At 39.6% G+C, this 20,317-nt stretch overlaps 1 protein-coding gene and 1 long non-coding RNA gene across 2 annotated transcripts; one reads left to right on the top strand and one right to left on the bottom strand.

Moving 5' to 3' along the window:
- Window positions 1-17,103: 17,103 nt before the first annotated feature.
- LOC129738883 (uncharacterized) lies at window positions 17,104-17,917 on the bottom strand. The gene is made up of 3 exons (XR_008735669.1): window positions 17,737-17,917; window positions 17,442-17,675; window positions 17,104-17,380 (listed from the first exon to the last, which is right to left on the bottom strand). It is a non-coding gene; the product is annotated as an uncharacterized LOC129738883 (long non-coding RNA).
- A 34-nt stretch (window positions 17,918-17,951) lies between these two features.
- LOC129737611 (uncharacterized) lies at window positions 17,952-20,308 on the top strand. Its single transcript, XM_055728772.1, has 6 exons — window positions 17,952-17,979; window positions 18,091-18,113; window positions 18,231-18,363; window positions 18,685-19,125; window positions 19,195-19,294; window positions 19,436-20,308. Exons 1-6 carry the CDS (start codon window positions 17,952-17,954, stop codon window positions 19,476-19,478), a joined length of 768 nt encoding a protein of 255 aa, XP_055584747.1. The 3' UTR covers window positions 19,479-20,308.
- Window positions 20,309-20,317: the final 9 nt, after the last annotated feature.

Here is a 20,317-nt window from a genome sequence, read left to right as displayed (position 1 = left end):
AATGACGCAAAAACCAAATTGCACTCAAAAATAAGAAAGTCAACATACGTCCAAAATTCAAATGATTATTTAAAAGTTATTTAATGATAAAATGAAACCAATTTTTTACCAAAGATAAAATACATGTTTATCAATCGTTTGCAGTAAATAACTCAATTCTGTTTATATTGGTTCTTATGACCTAATCAAAACAAACTCTAGATTTGCTTCAATGAATCCGAAGTTATCCATCATGTTGGTAGTGTATCTGTTGTGACTTGTGATTAGTAAATCGACAGAACAAAGAACCCGAATAGAATTGTACAATGAAAAAACCATGAATTCCATATTCACAAACCATAAATTGTACACTCAGAAAAATACTATTATGTCTATCATAAGATTCTCTTATGAAGTGGCGCCATAAGAAAATTCTATGAAATTCATAAGATTGTCTTATGAAGCGAATGAATTCTTCAGATGAACATCTGCTTCAATGAGAGGTTGTTGCTTTTCATAAGAGGGTCTTATGGAAACAGAAAATTTTACCTGTGATGAGAAAATATCGAGATAATTGATGTTAAAAACTTTCAGTTTATTTTCTGCGTAATTTGTTTAAAAATATTACATGGTCACTATGAGCAGCGCATCAACGCCAGATTCCAACAGTCATTCCGCCGTTCCGCCGCATCCCGCCGTCCTTTCCAACGGTCATCATGCTAAATAGAAAACAAAAACAATGTGTACCTATAAGTTAACAAATAATTTAAACGTTTACACAAAATGAACTTACCAATTAAAATAACAAAATCGCTTTTAACTTAAAAAAAAAACTAATGGCTCCACAACGGGTTAGTGCTTGGTAAGACGATGAAAAATTGACTGAAGGAATGAACGTGTTCATTGTTTTTTCACAATGTCACTTCTTCTATTTTTCATAAGAACTTCTTATAAAAACTGAAAGAATTTCATAAGACTCTTATGAAAGATTATTTTGGACACAAAAAAGCGGTTCATAAGACGTGTCTTATGGAAATTATAATAAGATTTCCTCTGAGTGTATGGTTTACACAATGCTTATTATCGTCCACGATACCGTGAATGCACATTAGCATTCATAGTTTTTGACCATACATTTCATCGTTTTGACGAAAATAACCATGAAAAAGGGGTATTGTTATGCAGCGTGACCATGAAAAAAATGGCGATTTCCCATACATCCGGAAGCTCAAAAATATGAAGTTCATGGTGATAGCAGCTTCCACTTTTTCATAGTAAAACCATGAAAACCCGATGATTTTCATTGTTAAACCGCTGTAATTAAAATTTTTGCTAATGGTGGGGTTTTTGTATTTATTTTCGGTTTTGTCATCATTTTCATAGTTAAGTATTATTAAAACGGACGGATTTTTTAAAACTTTTGATTTATTTAAAAAAAAAAAAAATAAACACTACATACATTTATTTATTGTTCGCTGGTCCGGTCTGAGGCTCACAATCCGGGATTCCGTAGCCGCTCCCGGCATCCGTTCACTCGCAATGTGCTGGTTTTTTTTGCTGGAATTTATAAAAATTATAGGTTAAACTTGATTGTTACTTGAAAACTTCGGTTTCAACTCACCATTGCGTCCATATTCGAAAACTTCGAATGAATATTTTAATTTCAAAAATAATAGAAAGCTGCCGGTTGTTTTCAGGAAAGAAAAACAAAGTGCCGCGCGAGCCGCAGCCATCAAATCTTCCGTACACGAAAAACTTGGAATGTTTAAAATTCTTATATTATTAACGCTCGGATGTACTTTTAACCATGAAGTACATGGTCACATTTAAATTCATTGGATAATGAATGTGATACCATGGTTCTGTTCTATTCGGGAAGTTATTCTTAAAAGTAGATTTATCGCAGTGTATAATTTCTCTTCGGGTTCACACACACGCTCGATTTGTTATAACCATTTATAGTTCTTAAATAACCATTTTATGATATTTACTTCAAATCCGCCAATATGGTTATTTTTCAATAATTTTTCCTGAAAGAATTTTAACCATTTTGGTAGTTTTCGAATATAAACCAGAAAATGGTTGAATAATTTGATGTTCTCTATATCGCCATTTTGATTTCTTCCGCGGAACAGCATCTAGTTTCCCGAAAAATCGGTTCTGGGAATCGTGGAAACTTCGGATTTGCAGGAGATAGAGAACGGTAAGTGATTTATTCCAATTATTTGTCGAACCCAACATCATAAACAAAAAAATTTCAGGGTACCGATTGGATGAATCCGGTTCAATTCCGTGTTGGGCGTATCAACAACATTGAGAAGGACGAGGCCTCGCTCACCGGTCCATCGTTTCCAGCCACAGCAAATGGAAGTACAAAAGGAATCGTTTTTCACACCATCCGGAAGGAGCTGTTGTTTGAAAAGCGGAATGTTTGAAAAAACATCACCAGCCAATCGAAGATTATTCACCAGGCCCTCTTTCTCCACCCCTCACCCCGTTAAAAATAGCAGACTAGTGATAATAGTATTGGCCATCCCGCCGGAGCTCTTTTTCTTATCAGGTTTGGTTAGCGCTCGCGGGGGAACTTTACTTCTGCTACCAGGTGATTCGGCTGCTGTTGGTGTAAAGCTGGTGGCAATTTCAATTATTCGATTGAATTTTTAAAAATTTTTTGAGAACCATAAATAAATAAGAATACTTAATTTAAAAATTCTGATTGTTTTTGACAATTTTTTGAGAAATCCTCATGAATCTGAAAAAGCAGCTCATTTGAATTTCGGTTGAAGAATAACCATTTTTCAACTTCTCCTCCAGAATCCCATTCGGTTGAAAAATAACCATATTCGAACTTCTCCCCAAGAATTCATTTTATGACTTCTCATGGAGAACTCATAAAATGACATTTCCCGGGAAAAGGTCAAAAATGGTTATTTTTGAATCGTAAATGGTTTAATAATTTCTAGCGTGCACACTCACGCCCTGGGTTGCCAGGTGCCCAGATTTGTCTGTAAAACCAAGATTTTTGACCCTTCGTCCAGATATTGGTCAGACACAGATTTTGCCCAGATTTTTGCTGAGAGTGCCCAGATTTTACAGACTTTCAAAATTGACAGATAAAATCAATATTAATGTATCAGATTTCATACACAGCAAAAAAATTCTAAAAGTATACGGAATCTAAAACACGAGTGATCTATTTTTTTGCAAGTGTAATTGAAAAAAGATGTAATTTTCAACTCCTTTTGATGTAATTTTAGTCTTTTTTCAAAAAGTGAATAGAAATAAACTGTTTTGGTTTAATTTTACATTCCGTAATGCAAAGTTCAAACGCTCGATGAAATTTATATCACAAATAGTGTAAATTTATATTTGTTGAATGAGATATTACAAGTTTGATCTAAAATTACATCAATAACTATGTGAAACATACAGATGCAATGTTTTTTCGCGGCATAAGTGTTTATTACTTTGACTCGAGATGGTGGTTCTTGCACACTAGCCAAAAACTGTTGCTCAGAAGTCTCGGTTGTTATCCGCCCAGGCAAACTTCTGTCGGATAGGTGTATTATAAAGTGGTAGGTATATGAAATGGAATAAAAGTATTTTGATATGAAATTACTAAAATTCTTTTTATTTATAGAATCGGCCAATTATTGAGAATCGACCAGAGGAATGACGTGAAGTTTCCTGCAATTATCATAGTAGTCAGGTACAATCCGAGCATGCTGAAAACATTGACCCGTAAAAATACTTATAATAAAGGAATCATCATAAACAACATCTCCAGCCTAGCCCTGTTCGTGGTTATGGATGACCGTTTTGTTTTTTGTTAGGTGTTATTCTGTAAATATATACCACACGAAAATTAAATCCCATGATTTTTTTTCAATAATCAGAGTCGAAACACCGAAATCCATAATTTTTTACTAATATTTTTTTAATATTAACGATGAAAAGTCTTATAATTTACATCCCTGTGTATTTTTACACGACAGCTTTCTTCGTCGGATTTCGTGCATCTACTTCGATCTAAATTTACACGCTCCCAAAATTACATCATTGGAAAAATACACCGTGATAGAATTTTAGGTCAAAATCAATGTTCCGTTTTCGTGCATCGTTTTCAATCTAAAATTACACGAATTTTTCTTGCTGTGTATGTAAGTGGAAGATTAGACTAAAATCTGGCTTGTATTCTTTGGTATGACCAATCAATTATTACATCAATCAGACACACACAGACTTTTTTTCAAAATTGCCCAGATTTTTAATCCTCAGCACCTGGCATTCCTGCTCACGCCTTGAAAACTTGAACCCGAAAATAAAGCTTCCATTCCCGTTTTGTTAGACACTTAAACCACACACATTTTTATTGGGTCTGTTCTTACATGGGCCTGTTTGCGAAGTGACGCCATTTTGCGAATTTCGATAGAAAACCAAAAAACAGTTTTTCGTCGGGAATCGTGAGTTTTCGAGCGCAACATGGATGGTAGCCGGTTCAATTTGCAGAAATTGAACAATAATAACTACTTGAGCTGGCGATGTAAGCTCGAGTTATTGTAAGTACGCGAAGAACTTTGGCATTACGTCGAACCGGGAGTAAAGCCGGAAGCTGTTGATCAGACAGCTTGGGACGCCAAAGCGAGGGCCACCATCGGGCTATCGATCGACGATAACCAATGAAACAAGTGCTCGGTTAGTAGTGTCAGTGGTAGTTGATCTCTTATTCGTGATAATGTGTAAATGTGCCAAGAAGACACTGTATTTGTGGAGGAATCGCTCTGCGTTGGAGTCCACCCCTGAACCCCTACGCACCAACCCGAAAAGCAACTCTCAACGGCAAGTTCTGAACCTCACGACCAGATGGCGCTGTTTTAATGCGGCGAAATGCGAGGCGAATCGAGTATCAGGATGGGGCGAAAGAACGATGACGTCTCAAGTCATTATACGCGGCTACGGGGCCAACGGCCCGCCATAAATCGGCCATATCACTGCAGCAGCCAAAGACGCCAGCACGCAACGGCGCAAATTACGCGTACTTAATATTGTGCTAGTAGTGAAAAACAAACGGAATCCGGAAGTGCTAGATTCCAGGATATCCAGGTAATGAAGGAACCATGCCCCGTAGTAGCAGAGACAACCGTTCTTCAACGCAATTCTAATACCTCATCCTGATACCCCATAGGACCCCGAGGTTTTACCTTTGTGAAAGGTGTTGTTCGTCCCGAGTGAAATCCGCCATTGCTGCCGTCGCTCTCTAATCCAGTGGCCATACTCAGCGAAGCACTATTGGCGCCTAAATCCACCTACGGTCAGCAACCGAGGCTTCGGTCCGTCAACCACCCGAGCATCGGTCAGTGAGTGCTGTGAAGGTCTCCCGCCGGTGCTTTCCAAGATCGTCAGCCCGCCTACAACGCAGATGATGTTACCGACCTACAACCAACTTGGTCCGGTATTGGGGTTTGTAAACAGTCAGGCCGGTTAGACGAAGGAGGTGTATCGCCGTTCAACCGACGCATCCGGGGTGCCATTGCAGATACGAGGTAGGAAGTAGACATAAGGGGGGGGGGGGGGAAGGGGGGAAGTTGTCCCAAGTGTGCACTTACCAAAACCAAAAGTAGAAAGGGCAGAAATAAACGTGGGAGGTTTCGAAGCAGATAAGGTGTTTTCTTGGCTAGCCGAATCGCTCTTAGCTTAAGCCGACCCTGAGGCAAATATAGGGAAGTTTCAGCACCGCTGAACCCGCTAGCCGACAAATTTGTTATATATTGTTATATATTTGAAACTACAAGCCTAACCTCCAAAGTTTCGCTGCTAAAGCAAGTTTGCAAAAACCAGTTTTCGGATGGGGAAAATATGGGAGACCATCTTTTCGCCCTGTAGGAGTTGTTTAACCGGCTGGCTGGTGTCGGACAGGAGCTGGCGGAGAATTTAACGGTCTCTGTTCGATAGTTGAGCACCCCTGGATGCATAATAAAATCCACCATCAACTGTTCGGAGATATACTACTTGCCAATTTAGAACGGCGATCGGCGAATGGGTGAACAATGGATCACCAAAGTACACCCTCCCACCGCAAAATACTACTAATGATTTCCTATAACAGTCAAGAGTAACCATCATCATCCACCAGTACTGATGGAACTGATAAATCGGTCAGCGCGAGAAAAAAGGTTTGCTTCGCATCGAATCAAACTCGTCGCCGTTTATTGTGTACGCGTATGTTTCGTGGTAGCTGGACAACAGGTTGAGACAGTGGAGTGCTTCCAGTATCTTGGTAGCCAGATTACGCCAAGAAGGACATCGAAACCCGGATCAGAAAAGCCCGATTTGCGTTTGCGAGTCTCCGAAACATCTGGCGATCACGCCAGATCTCTCTACGAACTAAGATCCGAATCTTCAACTCAAACGTCAAATCCGTATTGCTGTACGGGTGTGAAACTTGGTGCACATATGCGGTGACGACGCGAAAACTGCAAGTTTTTGTGAATCGCTGCCTGCGGAACATCATCCGCGCTTGGTGGCCTGGCAACTGGATCTCAAACGTTGAACTTCATCGCCGGTGTCATCAAAAGGCGCTAGAAATCGAGATTCGTAAGTGGAGATGGATTGGGCACACGCTGCGAAGAGATGAAAACGAGATTTGCAGAGAGGCGCTTGACTGGAATCCAGATGGGCATCGAAGAAGAGGCAGGCCCAAAAGCTCGTGGCGGCGAAGTCTAGCCGCTGAAATCCGCACAGTTGACGAGAACCTTGGCTGGCAGCAAGTGAAGACGCTGGTTCCGGATCGACAGCAGTGGAGATCTTTTATCTCAGCCCTATGCGCCGGTCAATCGGCGCTGGACCCTTAGGTAGGTTAGGTAGGTATGTTTTAAAGTTAAAACTTTGTAACGAATAAATCTTACATTAAGCAGAAATTGTATGTTGTATATGAAGCAAGCTAGAAGAAACCTCTAGTGCCGTCTCCATTTTGCATGCTGTAATTTGTCGTTGTTGGTTTACCACTGATGTGTGGTTTTGAATTCGAATACTGGTATTCGCGGATTATGCTAGGGTGACCATCGGAAATTTATTGCTCCTGCTGCTGTGTCGATCAGCAAATCACTGCAGTTGTACTGACCTGCACCGGAAGAATCCCTGAAGCAGGTCCAAGGTTCCTTCAAGGCAGCACTAGTAACTTATGGACCAATTGGGGTGTTACTGCGGAGCGGCGTCGGTTAGACGGATTGAGCAGTACATTTTTCAACGGTGGTTCAGAGCAGCTTATATAAACGGTAGAACATCGAAGGCAAAAATTTCGGAACCGGACCAGGTAATCTGCTTTGATCCATTAGTCTCAATGATCCTTAGAAGCCTCCCATCCTCCTATGACGCTCTGATCACGGCCCTGGACAGCCGTAACGACGACGAGCTCACGCTCGTAAAAAGAAAGTTGTTGGACTTGTGGTGTTCGATTAGTTGCAACTTTCGATCAGTAGATCGAATCCCAATCTGGGAACTTAGTCGTAAGAGAGTAATTCAACTTCGCTGGCGAATCTTGTAAAATGCTCTTAATAAACGAACAAGTCTCTTTGATTGTGGCTATCACCGATACTAGACGTGTTTGGTGTCTTCCTTGAAATATTAAGAAAATCCCACTTTAATATATAGTCAAAGCTAAAAATATTAAAAACATGTTCTTAGTGGACTTTCCAGGACTAAGCCACCAAGCGCCATGGAGCGCAGTGGATTGATAAGTTGTGTGAATGGCGAAGGCAAAAAGACAAGTTTGACCCTCAGTGAGGCTTTGTACGCACCAAGTTTGGCATTGAACTTGCAACAAATAAGCAAAAGTGTGACGTTTTGATGTGGCTGGCTGTCGGATTGTGCGAGATGGTGCTGTTGCAGTGGTGGCTCTAGAGAACGGGTTGTACCAGCTTCGGCAACAGAAGTGGCGAAGTGGTCGACAAACTCGAGCAGTATGTCGCCCTAGTGAAAAATCAGTTAAAGAGTACTCCAGCACGGCGGACAAAACGGAGTCGCAGAGTGGAGAAATCGCTATTTGGTCGAAATGTGTCGTTGTTTATTGTTCGACGCCAAATTGGATCAGAAAATGAGGAAAATGACCGAAAATTGCGTTACGTAATATTTGAACGGCCCGAGAACCAGACGTGGGAGTTGGTAGCTCCGCCTCGAAGTAAGAAGGCAATCGGTTGCAAATGGACCTATAAGAAGAAGGACGTCGGTGACGGTAAAACTTTAAAGCGAGACTCGTTGCTCAACGGTTCTCGTAGCGGTACGGCACAGACTTCGACGAGGTTTTCGCCCCTATAGTTCGACAGACCACGCTTCGCACGCTTTCGATCGGTCCCTCACCCTTGCGGAAGAAGGAACGCCCTGGCAGGATCTGCAAATGTGGAATCCCGAGGGGCCATAGACAGGATTCTTTCGAGATTGATTTTCAACTGGCATTATCGATCACTTGACACTTCAGAGCTCAGTTCTGCTAGCGATTGCTATCGCTGATGTTAAGAGCTTTTCTCTCATATTCTTACAGCATACCCAAGCAACCAAAAGTTCGGATAACATTCCTCTATCAGGTTTGATCAGCTTAATCGAGTATGCTAATACAACTTCTTTTCAGCTCAATTTTTAAGTAGTTAAACAAACTTTAAAGTTGACAAAAAGTTCGCATAAATCGCCAAGCAACTTCTAACCAACTTCAAAATCCACTTTATAAGCAGCATAAAAAATCGAAAAAATTACTGTTTCGCTCCTTCAATTGCCTTCTCAAGTCCGCTAATTTGATTCATATTAATCAACCATATTTGTAACTAACTCACATTACGTTTAAAAAAACATGTTCTAACAAAGCCTCGAACCCGAGCTCACCGCTTGAAAGTCGAGATCCATACTTGTAGCCCTATATGAACATCATGAGTAGGCAACGATTTTACTCGATGTGATGAACTTATTAGTTTGTTCCTTAAGTGATATTCGAACTTTTGGTTGCTTGGGTACGCACGTGTTTTTTCGATTTCGCATTGTTCCATATGCGAGGAATGTTTATAAGAGGTAGTGCCAAGGCAGCCCTGCTCTAGTATTGGTACATACTGCGACGTCACAATCACGAAAAATCATTTGATTTACGAAGAAACTTTACATTTTTCGTTGATATCTCGAAGAATCTGCTGAATGATTCTTGTTCTTCAAAATTAGCACCAATAAAGTTGGATTTTCGAGTATTTTTTCTATTAAATAAACTTTCGAATTTTAGAAAAAATTTCTCAACTCAAATTTGCAAAACTATAGAACAGGCATGTCAAACTGGGGGTTTGCGGGCCGTATGCGGCCCGCGGCCTTGGTCAATGCGGCCCGCGTAGCCCCTCTGAAATTGTCACCAAAAAAAAAAACACCACTGATTTAAATATAAAATGTTACTGCAAAAAACTAAAGTTGAATGAAACATTTTCAACTAAATGCAAATGTTTTTCGATGTAAAAATTTCCTCTCAGAAAAACACGCGTAACATTAGGTGATATGAAAAAAACCTAGCAATTGCTTTTGCTAAACTAAATCGAGCAGTCGAGCAGTCGCTTAAAGCAATTGCTTCGGTTGATATGAATAAAGTTTTTTTTGACAGCTGTTTTCTCTGTCATGAGCTTTTACTTTTAGAACAAGCTAATTTGGTATGAATAAAGCCCAAATCTGAAGTAATCGCTCGACAAATCTCCTAGCAATTGCTTTATTTTCTAAGCATGCTCGGTAGCAGACTTTTCCAATAAAAAAATCTTTAGCAATGTCATGAATTTATTAAATTAGCAATATTACACTTCAATACAATTCAAAAGGGCTTTTTCAACATGGATAAAGAAAAGTCGGAGTGATAATCCAGCTTTTTTTTTCATATTCCTGTCGTTGTATGAAATGATTCGTCTAAGATGAAACTAAACAAATCAATCAGTAAATATTCTAAATTAAAAATTCCGGCTAGAGTGGAAGAAGTCCCAACCGGCTTGAGGTTGGAAGAAAATTGTAATAATTTAAAACATAATTCAGACTTCCATATTTATATGATTTTTTTTATAATTCTGAGATTAAAAAAAAAATTAAATTAAGATGCGCGCCTATTGCCTATTTTTTATACATCGAATTATCCCGATCCGAATACGTGTGGGAGAGCTATGATAAATGTTAAAGTTAGGCCATTTGTCGTTTGACTATATTCGAATATGTATTCATTTTACTTTAAACATCAACATACGAGCACGCAATAACCAAAAACTTTCCGGTCGTTCTTACACCCACCATCCGCACCGTCGACTTCATGGCTATTTTAGCCGGACTTTTAAATTTTCTGATCGTCTTTTTTCATTTAACTTTAGAAAACTTCAGATTCTGCTGGTTGGATAGCTCTATTTTTCGAAGCAAAAGCTATGTTCTAAGACTTTAGTACACATCCACTAAGCAAATGTTTATTCATACCAAACTAAGCAAATGCTTTGGGCTTTTGCTTTGCTTGATTTCGAGCTAAGTAAAAGCTGCCGAAGCAATTGCTAAACCTTATTCATACCACTAATTGACCCTTATTCTGCGCCGCGCGTGACGTGATGATTGTCACCTCACCTCGTAGTCACCGTGAGATTTGTCACCTTATTCCCGGAGTCGATATGGGTAAAGTGACAGAGGTTCATTCTTGGTGAGTGCACTCTAATTCTCCTTGACTCAGATTTGAAGGAAAACAATTCAAAATGCGCCAAAACTGGGAAAACTCAAAATTTGATTAGAACGGCACAACTCAGAAATGAATAGTAGGGGTGTTCGTGAATTCTGAGTTATTTTCAATCAGGCATTTTAAAGGTGCGTCTTAACGGTCTGAGCCAAAACAACTCAGAATTTTTAAAATTTTGACACGGTTTCGAAAGGGATTATAAATTTTTGAGAAATAAATTGAAATTTCGAATGAAACAAAATTAATTAAAAAAAAAGTCAGAAAATAAGTTTATTTCCCGTCGTAAATTTTTCACCTTATTTGATGTGTGACAACAAGCATATACCATATTCTGATGTTGACGAGTATAGCATATTTCTGACTCCTGACAATTCGACAAAATATTCGATGATGTACAAGCACTGGTACAAGGGAGCGTACGGTATTGTCTACTTCTCTATCGGTACTTTTATCACGACTGTTCATGTACCGTGTAATCTGCCTAACCTTCCGGTAGTACCGATCCTGGCTGTTCTTCGTGCTAACTCGATTGAGGATTGCTGCGGATAGGAACAAGATTCCCCTGCGGCATCCGACTGGAATGTACCTGTATAGGAAAAGCTAGATTGAGTATGGCTGAAAATAAACAAAACTCGTGAATTTTAAAATCTTACCTTTTATCGTTGTAGTGGATGATCAGCAACCAGCATTTTCTTCGTTCTCAAATACATTCTCAGTCCTAAAGGCATCTGCTGTTCAGCCGGAACTTCCACCGATCCCAGTGGCGAAAAGCTGCGCCGCATCCGTTGGAAATTAACCTAGAGGGGAACAAAATAAATAGAACAAAAAACAAAACAAACTTAAATTTTTCCAGCTTTCGTTATGATTCCTATATATTCCTTTCTATAGAAAAAAAAGGATAAATTGGTTGATTTTTTTATCTCTTCATTTGAAATAACATTAATTAATATCTAAATATTTTGTAAATATAGGGGGAACTTGTCTACTACCGGACAATTAAGGATTTGAGTCATATACCTCCAAACATTATATTTTTTGTTATTATATTTTCCTCCACTGATTTGAAGAGTAACAATATTACGATAAGGAAACTGCAGTACGAAATAAAATAGTTATCAATCAAATCCAAAAGTGATGAATGGTCACAAAAATAACTTGATCAATCAATGTTTGCACAAATGGCACAAAAATTTAGGAATATTTAGGCGATCATTATCGTAATATGTACTAGCCAAAATTTTTCAACGTCTAATATTGGTTAAATTTTGCAGATCAGATAACCATATTAGCCCACTATTTACTATCTTTTATGGTGTCAAACATTATTGGGATAATGCGTTTTGGAAATATTTATGTTGTCCAGCCATAGACAAGTTTTCCCTTTGTCGTTTATAAAATCTTTTATGTAAGTAACTAAAAGTTGTACTTACCGTGATTGTTACTTCATCTGCAACTCCCAGTTTCCTTGAACGGAGAAGTTTCTATGTTTCCACTTCCAGTCTCACTATTAATGTTCAACTTTATGACCAGGGCGAGATGTTCGTTTAAATTTAACAGACGGCCACTGCCCGCATCGGATCTTCCTATGTTAGTTAATGCTCGCCATAGTCCTGCTACTACATCAGGTAGATTGCCGGTGTCTAACATTTGATGCTACAGCCCCTGCCATTAGTGTTCCGGCGAACCTCGAGTTTCGAAACTTGAAATTTTATCCGACTACCGTAGCGATTCCTATAAGAAAAGATTAATTAGTTGAATTTCCATTTAAAATCACATTATTATTATTTGAATTCTAAATATTTTATTTATACTCACCATTATTTTTTCGTCAATCACTCCGAGCGTCGCATACCGACAATCATTTTGTGTTTTGAATCTCTCTGAGTTGTTTTTATCTATTTCGCTCGAAAAAGTGTGAGTCTTTGCTAAGCCCCAGGATTTGGAACTCGCTAGATGAAAACAACTCAGAATTTTGAAGGTTTTTCACTCAGTCTGTTTCATCTTCATACATGGTGCGACACCTGAATCGAAACAAAGCAGTCTCTGAATAATTTAAAATTACCGTGTGGTCAAATGAACACACCTGTCAAAATGGTAGAATTTAGCTGGTGCTGTTTTGAATTTGCTCTCGCTTCGGATTTTCCGAATTCGGTTTTTGTGTAACGGGTTAGAATTTCGGTTCGAAAATGGCCATCATCGGATTGTACGGTCACAGCCAGGCTTGCAATTTCTCTTACGAGAACCACCCACGTGCTCGGTTTTCGATTCTCTGTAAAGATTCTCTGAAACGCACCGCAGAGATTTTTAGCCGAACCTCTGTAGAGAATCTGTAAATCAACACGACAGAGCTAACACACACTACAGTGAAAAAATGTTTTCACCACGGAGAGCGACAGCGACGGTAGCTGGCTTGGCTTGTAGCGTTTACCAACACATACGAAGCTGAACCACTCGCCCGAAACATTCATCGTTTGTTGGTGCTATTATTATGCACACCGTCGTGTTTGTTTTTGTCTTTGCTTTTTGGTGGCTTCAACTAGTCGGTTCTGTGTTTTCACCGGGGTGCTCTACAGTGACAAATCGTCGCACGCTGGAGCTATTGAACTAAGGTGTGTGTGGCTTTCGAAACCGGGGTGCGAATAATGTGTGGAGAGGATCGAAAAATCTCACCCGGGTGATTTGCAACTATCGCACGGGGGTGTTTTTTTCTCCGTTCTCCGTTTTTCTCGGTAGAGAATGGCATCTCTGGTCACAGCAAGCTGCTTGAGGATAATAAACGGACGATTTGTGCGAGGTAAGTAGAAATTTCGCTCATCAAAGCTGGGTTCGGATCTGCATGAGTATTATTGCCGAAAAAACCAAAATCAGATGCCGACGGCTCCGAATAGTGCCGGTTTATATATTTTCCCCAACCGAGGTTACCACCGTGGCATGCCGGAAATTGCCGATCCGAACAGCTAGTTGATTGTGGCGTACTGATTTTTTAGTAATTGATTTTATTGTTAGATTTTTGTTTTTAGATTTGGAAGAGTGGTCGCAATTTTAGAACTGAACAAGAACTTACAACATGACATCGCCATCTTCGAGGCTGCGCCACAGGAAAGTTGTATTCCGTCGAAAAAGCATTCAGCCGATTTTTTATAAAAACTGATCGAAGCCTGTGTTGTATGTATCTTAGAAGGCATCACTTCCCTCCACATCCCCAAACTACCGACCGACCAAACCAAACTTTCCGATACGAAAAGGCCATGACCCAATAACGGAAATAAGCCGGAAAACATTGGATTTGCGGACCAGTTGAGGTGGAACAACAAAAGTAATTTTTTTTACATATGTCGGGAAAGGTTTCGAGGAAAATAACAGTGAAAATAAACGGACTAATTGCTAATATTTTATTTTCAAAGTGTTCGTGTTACGTTTTCATATTTTGCAAAAAATCAATAAATAAAAAAAAAAATACATATTTGCTTCCATCTTTTCAAAACTATTATTCTTTATCATTTAATTAACTATTTAAAGCCTTTCATTCCCATGTATATAAATTATCTGTTCAGTTTCTTTTTCGTCACAATCTGAAAAAGTACCGACAATCCTCATCGATTGCCGAATTAGTTCAGCGAATCTAGATTTGTTCGTGAAAATTGTTTTTAAAATGGTCATACTTTAATGTTGAACTTATAGAGCAAATTTATTCCCTGTTTCATAAATTTTTCATTGAATTTCTTTCTCGTCGCCACCTGAAAAGGTACCGACAATTGTCACCTAAAATCGTCACCCGAATGCGACGATTCTCACCCACGGTGACTACGAGAATAGGGTAAGAACTCACAAAGTTCATCAGAAGTGACGTTCCTCACCTAAACCGACTGCTGGAATAGAGTGACTTGGGTGACTCTACTATCGTCACGTCACTCGAGGCGCAGAATAAGGGCCATTGTGTTGCTCTGAACCACAGTTTGAGGTGATTCCCGCTTCCGTGTAAGATTGTGTGTAAACATTCATAGCGTACACACTTAATCTTTTCTCCTGTGGTCGGAACGATTTTGTCCTGTATTTTCAACAGCTGAAATTACAGGACGATTTCAGGACAGCAAAACAGCTCAGGAAAACACCTGTCAAATTGTCCTGTAGGCTCGCAACGGCTTTCTCCTGTGATTTGTTGAAAGTTTTCGGACTATCCTGTAGGCTCAGGACTGTCTTCTTTCGATGTTTACATTGAAATTGGAACTGAATTATGCAGAAAAGTAAAAAAAATAATATTTTTCAAATCAATATACTTTTATTATTCTTAATAAGAAGCAGTTAATTAAAAGCTTTGTTAATAAAATAACGACGCCGTTGCTGGTCTTGGCACGTTTAAGCATTCATATATTTTGCCTGAAAACAAATAATGGAAAAATGTCAATTCTCAGTCATTTAGGGTTCATTTTTAAAAACTTACCAGCTCAACCACATGTTTGACGGTGGCATCATGCCACGAACTGGGCCGCGAGTTGAACGATTCCAGCACCATTCGTCGGGCAGTTGATTTTTTTTGGTATATAACTGCGCTGGAGGATCCTTCGGAAAGAACTGTTCCTCCAGCACGGACTCCAGCAACTCCCCTTTTTCGGGAGGACGGCTATAAACACATGACGTACACACTTAATCTTTTCTCCTGTGATCGGGACGATTTCGTCCTGTATTTTCAACAGCTGAAATTACAGGACGATTTCAGGACAGAAAAACCGCTCAGGAAAACAACTGTCAAACTCGCCTGTAGGATCGAAACGGGTTTCTCCTGTAATTTTCAGGAATTTTGAAATATTCCTGTGGGCTCGAAATGTGTTCCTCCTGTGGTTTGTAGTGAATTTTGCTTTTGTTTCCCCTGGTTCCAAAACCCCAATTTTCTAATAATAACAAAAAAAAACACAATGATTGTTTAAAGTATTTGAATTTATTTTTCACATATCACAATTTCTTTTCATTTGCCTTATTTGGAAAGGTGGTATTTTCACCATCACACAGACAGACTATGAATCTGAAAAACAAAAAGAAAAGGTTTTTATTATTTTTACTAAAACGCCGCATGGCAGCTAAACTTACCGATACACCGTGAAAATCGTGTAGGTGTTCTAATCCTTGTGATCCGGTCCATGCCAGCAAACGAGTTTAAAAGTCTTGCACCCGCCCGGATCGGAACGAGTATCGCAACCGGACCGATTACTGTCAAACTATTAGTTGTCAGTTTGAATCTATCCGGTTTCCCTTCACTCAGAATCAAAACAACCCAAAAATGACTTTGCCAGGGCACCAAAATTAAGTTCAGCTGTCTTTCTTCATTTTGGGGTGTTGTCAATACACCAAAGTTAAAGTTCGGAGCTCGAACTTATCACCCCAAAAAAATTTCCCTTTTCTCCCGCATTTTGTAACCAAAAAAAAACAGGTTGTTCCGAAAACAAAGTATGGTAAAAAGCGTTTAATTTAATATGATTCTATTATTCTAAATTCATTCTATTTTACAGCTTTCCAGAACACGTTAGTTCATCGAGTGTCGATTCAGAAATCGTATTCTAGAACGACTAGAATATCATTTGCATCACCCAGCGAATTTTCAGATGGTAGAAAAACCATTAGGAAACCGGAGGAAGTGGATGGCGATCTGGAACAATCGTAGCATTAGCCATTCACGGCCTACTGAAAACGATAACTCCCGATAGCACCAGGTGGCCTCAAGCTTGTGCTGAAACGCGCTGTTCCTATATGCTGCCCATCGCCGGAGAAGTTTTCGACAATTTAAGGCATGATTTCGGTTGTTTCGCAAATTAATTGTATGCACTGGATAGTCATCAATTCCAGTGACGATTTTAGTCTGGGTTTCCTTCTTCCGGTGCTAGTGAATAGTGAAAAAAAAAACATTTTGTAAAATAAAATGTGAATTATGAACAAACACATTGTGTTTATTTAATATGTATAATCCCTTTTGATAATTGGTTCATGAAATGAAAAATCCCATAAAAATCCCTGCCGCATGACATGCCCCAAAATTAAGTTGCAAAAAGGACGTTTATTCTCATGTTTGGGAAAACCTACTCAAACTTAAAATAGTCGGGAGCCAGTTTCATCCGATTTTGCGGCATAACAACTTTGTTTTGGGTTGTCGCGGCTTAGAGTGTTCGAATTCTCTTAGATTTTTCTGACCATTTCTCCGCTGCACTCTAGACCGTAACAACCCAAAACTAAGTTGTTATGCCGCAAAATCGGATGAAACTGGCTCCCGACGAAAATAAGTTTGAGGGGGTTTTCATAAATTTGAGAATAAACGTCATTCTCGCAACTTAATTTTGGGGTGTTGTCATTCAGCAGGGTTTTGTGTTTGTTTCTTGAGCCAGCCAAAATTATGAAAAGGGCATACAAATATTTAATAATGAAGGTGGGCTATTTTTGTTATTTATTTAAAAAAATCTTTTTCCTACACAAATACAATCCTTAAAACAGTGTTAACAATTTTGATTCGGAGGCTTTATCACTGGGATGCGACCAGATTACAACTATTTAGAAATTTAGTTGGTGATTTCGCGCGATATATTGGAATCCGGAATGCTACGGAACGGAATTGACGAAAGAAAACTACCGTTTGTTGGCTTATATGATGACCTTCTTCCAGCTTGTCTATACATCTGGCTCGTCATGCTGGAACAATTTGTTTCACTGGATAAAATGGAAAAAAGATTGTTAAAAACGTTTACAATGTCTATATTTCGAACCTAACCTTAAAAGGACAACTCCCGGATCGAGTCCGACGTCTTCGAGGATATTCGAAATCGGGTTTCGCTCTCGGTCCAGACATGCTTTCTAATCCAGCTGTAAAAGTACTTGGCAAGCCTTTCTTTAATTATTATGGTTGCGTATTGTTTCAAATCTATACTGGAGGCAGATCCGGATGTCGTCCCATATCCGGGAAATTGAGGCAGCATGTCCTTCGACGAGGGGAAATCCGGTCGTTCTAAAAAAAAAGCCGTTGGTTGTTTTAAAAAATCAACAAGGCACATTTGAATCAATCTTACCAGAAGTCCAGAAAATCAGCATATTAAAATGTGTTTATTGCTAAGCATGACCTAGCTGGAAACAAAACAAAAATTTTTGGGGCAGTCAGTTCAAGCAGCGAACTTTTATTTTGGGGTGTTGATAGTAGCCCAAAATTAAGAACGAACGCTGAACTTTGTTTTGATGCGGGTCCGTTCTCAATTTTGGGTTGTTTTTATTCTGAGTGTGTCATAAAATGACAGATATCGAAATCGATCAGTTGAGTTTCGATTAGAATTCTGTCAGTTTTTCTTTATGGCGGGTCATTTGAAAAACGATCTGTTTTGTTTTTTTTTTGTCGCACACACAGCGCGTGCAATTGGAGAAAAATAAAGTGAAACAAGAGGAAACAACGGTGGTAAGTTTTTATTTGAGAATTAAATGTAATTTTTGGGTTATTTCACTTTTAAGCTCTGGCCCTTTTGTTTTGTGTATATGTATTTATGTTTATGTTTATGTTTTTTTCATATTTCAGCACAACATCCGAACCACCAGCACCAGTAACACCATCTGCAACAGCATCGGCACCAGCGACGGCATCGGCACCGGTAACACCATCCGCATCACCAGCAAAGGCATCGGCACCAGCAACGGCATCGGCTTGGCAGGTAAGTTGATGTTACCGCAAAACAAAATTTCGTTTCCGCGTTTCTAATCTGCCGAGTTTCAACTGTGCCGATTAGTTCGACATTCGGAAGCAGTTTTGACGGGCTACAGAACCGCCTCCAACCGGGGGAACTATGTGCCTTTTCACTGTTCGCTCGCACTCGCTGACTGAATGACATTAAGCCGAGCGAAGCAGCACATAGTTCCCCCGGCTGGGGCGGTACTGTGTCCCCCAGGAACTGCTTCCGAACGTCGGACTAGTCTGCACACAAACGAAACCAGAATTGAATAGGTATTCTGATTTATTTTCTTTTTCATTTCAGGTTCAGGAGCAGATGGTCTCGAATGCCCGTGTAAGCGCAGTCGGTCTGGAGGAGGAAGATATGGCGGTGGCGAACAGTGGCATGGGAGTGGGAACGCCAACAGAGATACCAGCAATACTGGAAATGATGGTCATTATTCCTCTCATTCGAAACATCACACAAGCAATCGAAATACTGGCACCGGCAGCAGCAACAACAGTAACTGGTGCCAAAGAAATAGTTCCAGCAGCCATCGAAAATCTGATAGTTCCCAGTTCCAAAATGAAACGTCCGTGCCATTGGGGAGTCCTAGGCCAGCCTTGGAGATGGATTTGAAGCACCAGCTGCCACCAGTGTCCGCGATTGATTTCGATGAACCTTCGCTCCAATCAGTGGAAATAACAAGCACACAGGAGAGGAAACAACCGATCGAGGGCAGTAAAACTGGTGCAGTTTCCGGGGGTAAGTGTACACGTGTTGTACAAGAGAAGTTTTGTTTTGTCCAAAGCATGATTTTTTCTCTCTTGACAGTGCTGATTGGACACCAAACAGTCTCACAAGCGGGGGGTTTCAGAGATTTCCAGATGTGGAGCAAACTAAAGCTTTTGAGGACGAGCGGAATGATTCCCGGGTAAGTTTAATCGCTTGAGCATATTTTTCTATTAGCCAACATCTGTATTATTTTAGTAAACTTCATTTTTCTTTAGATTAATTGATAAAAAAAAATAATATAAGTACATACATAGAGATTTTAATTTTTTCTTATTTACAGCCGGAGAGTAAAACGGAAATGTCCCCTCAGGAGACGGAATTGATCAAACTGATTCAAAGCGGCGTTAAAAATGATTGGTGATACTGGGCAGCCATCCTGTTCAGCGGTGTTTAAACTCGCCTCGGAAAGAATCATTCGGCTGATTTTTTCCGAGTTTAACTTGTTGTGTGCAGATTGATTTTATCTTCGTTCCAATCATGACGTGATTGCACACAAAACAAAGAGAACAGTTCCGAGTTGATGTTTTCCCCTCCTCGCAGGAATAAAATCACACCAATGAAACAACAGAACGAAGCTTACCGTACACGAATGCTCACGAGCGATCGTTGCCCGACGGACCGAGTTAACATTCCTCGCACCCTTCTCTCGCTCGTTTCCCGTTCCCTTGTATCTATCACTTTTAGCCACGCCCCCATGCGTTGTCCGATTGATGTGTTCGGCTGCCGAACGAAAACGATTTTTTCTTTAATTCGCTGAACTGTTCGTTTGCTTCGCTGATGTTTCTCCCCCGATTGCTGTTTACTCCTGCCGAGTTTACCCGAAGCTTACTTCCTGATCAGTGATGCCACATTTTAATCGGTATTTTGGAACCCAAAAAAATCTTTTATCGGTATAGAAAACCCAAAAATCGGTATGAAAATCGGTATTTGAGGTGGATTTTAAAAAATGCTTACATTTTCAAGTTCCCAACGTATTTTTAATACAAATGGAAGCTTGCAATAAAAAGCAAGTCTAAGAACTCTTATGAATGATAATTTTTAATTTTATTGTAATATTGGCTATTTTTCGGTCTAGGGATTCAATCAAACAACTTAGTTTTTGAAATGCCCGACGTTTCGACCATTTTTGGTGGTCTTTCTCAAGGGAATTATCTGTCCGTTG

Source organism: Uranotaenia lowii, chromosome 1 (assembly GCF_029784155.1).
Source record: "Uranotaenia lowii strain MFRU-FL chromosome 1, ASM2978415v1, whole genome shotgun sequence".
Classification (NCBI taxonomy): Eukaryota; Metazoa; Arthropoda; class Insecta; order Diptera; family Culicidae; genus Uranotaenia; species Uranotaenia lowii.
This window is presented reverse-complemented; position numbering and strand designations above follow the sequence as displayed.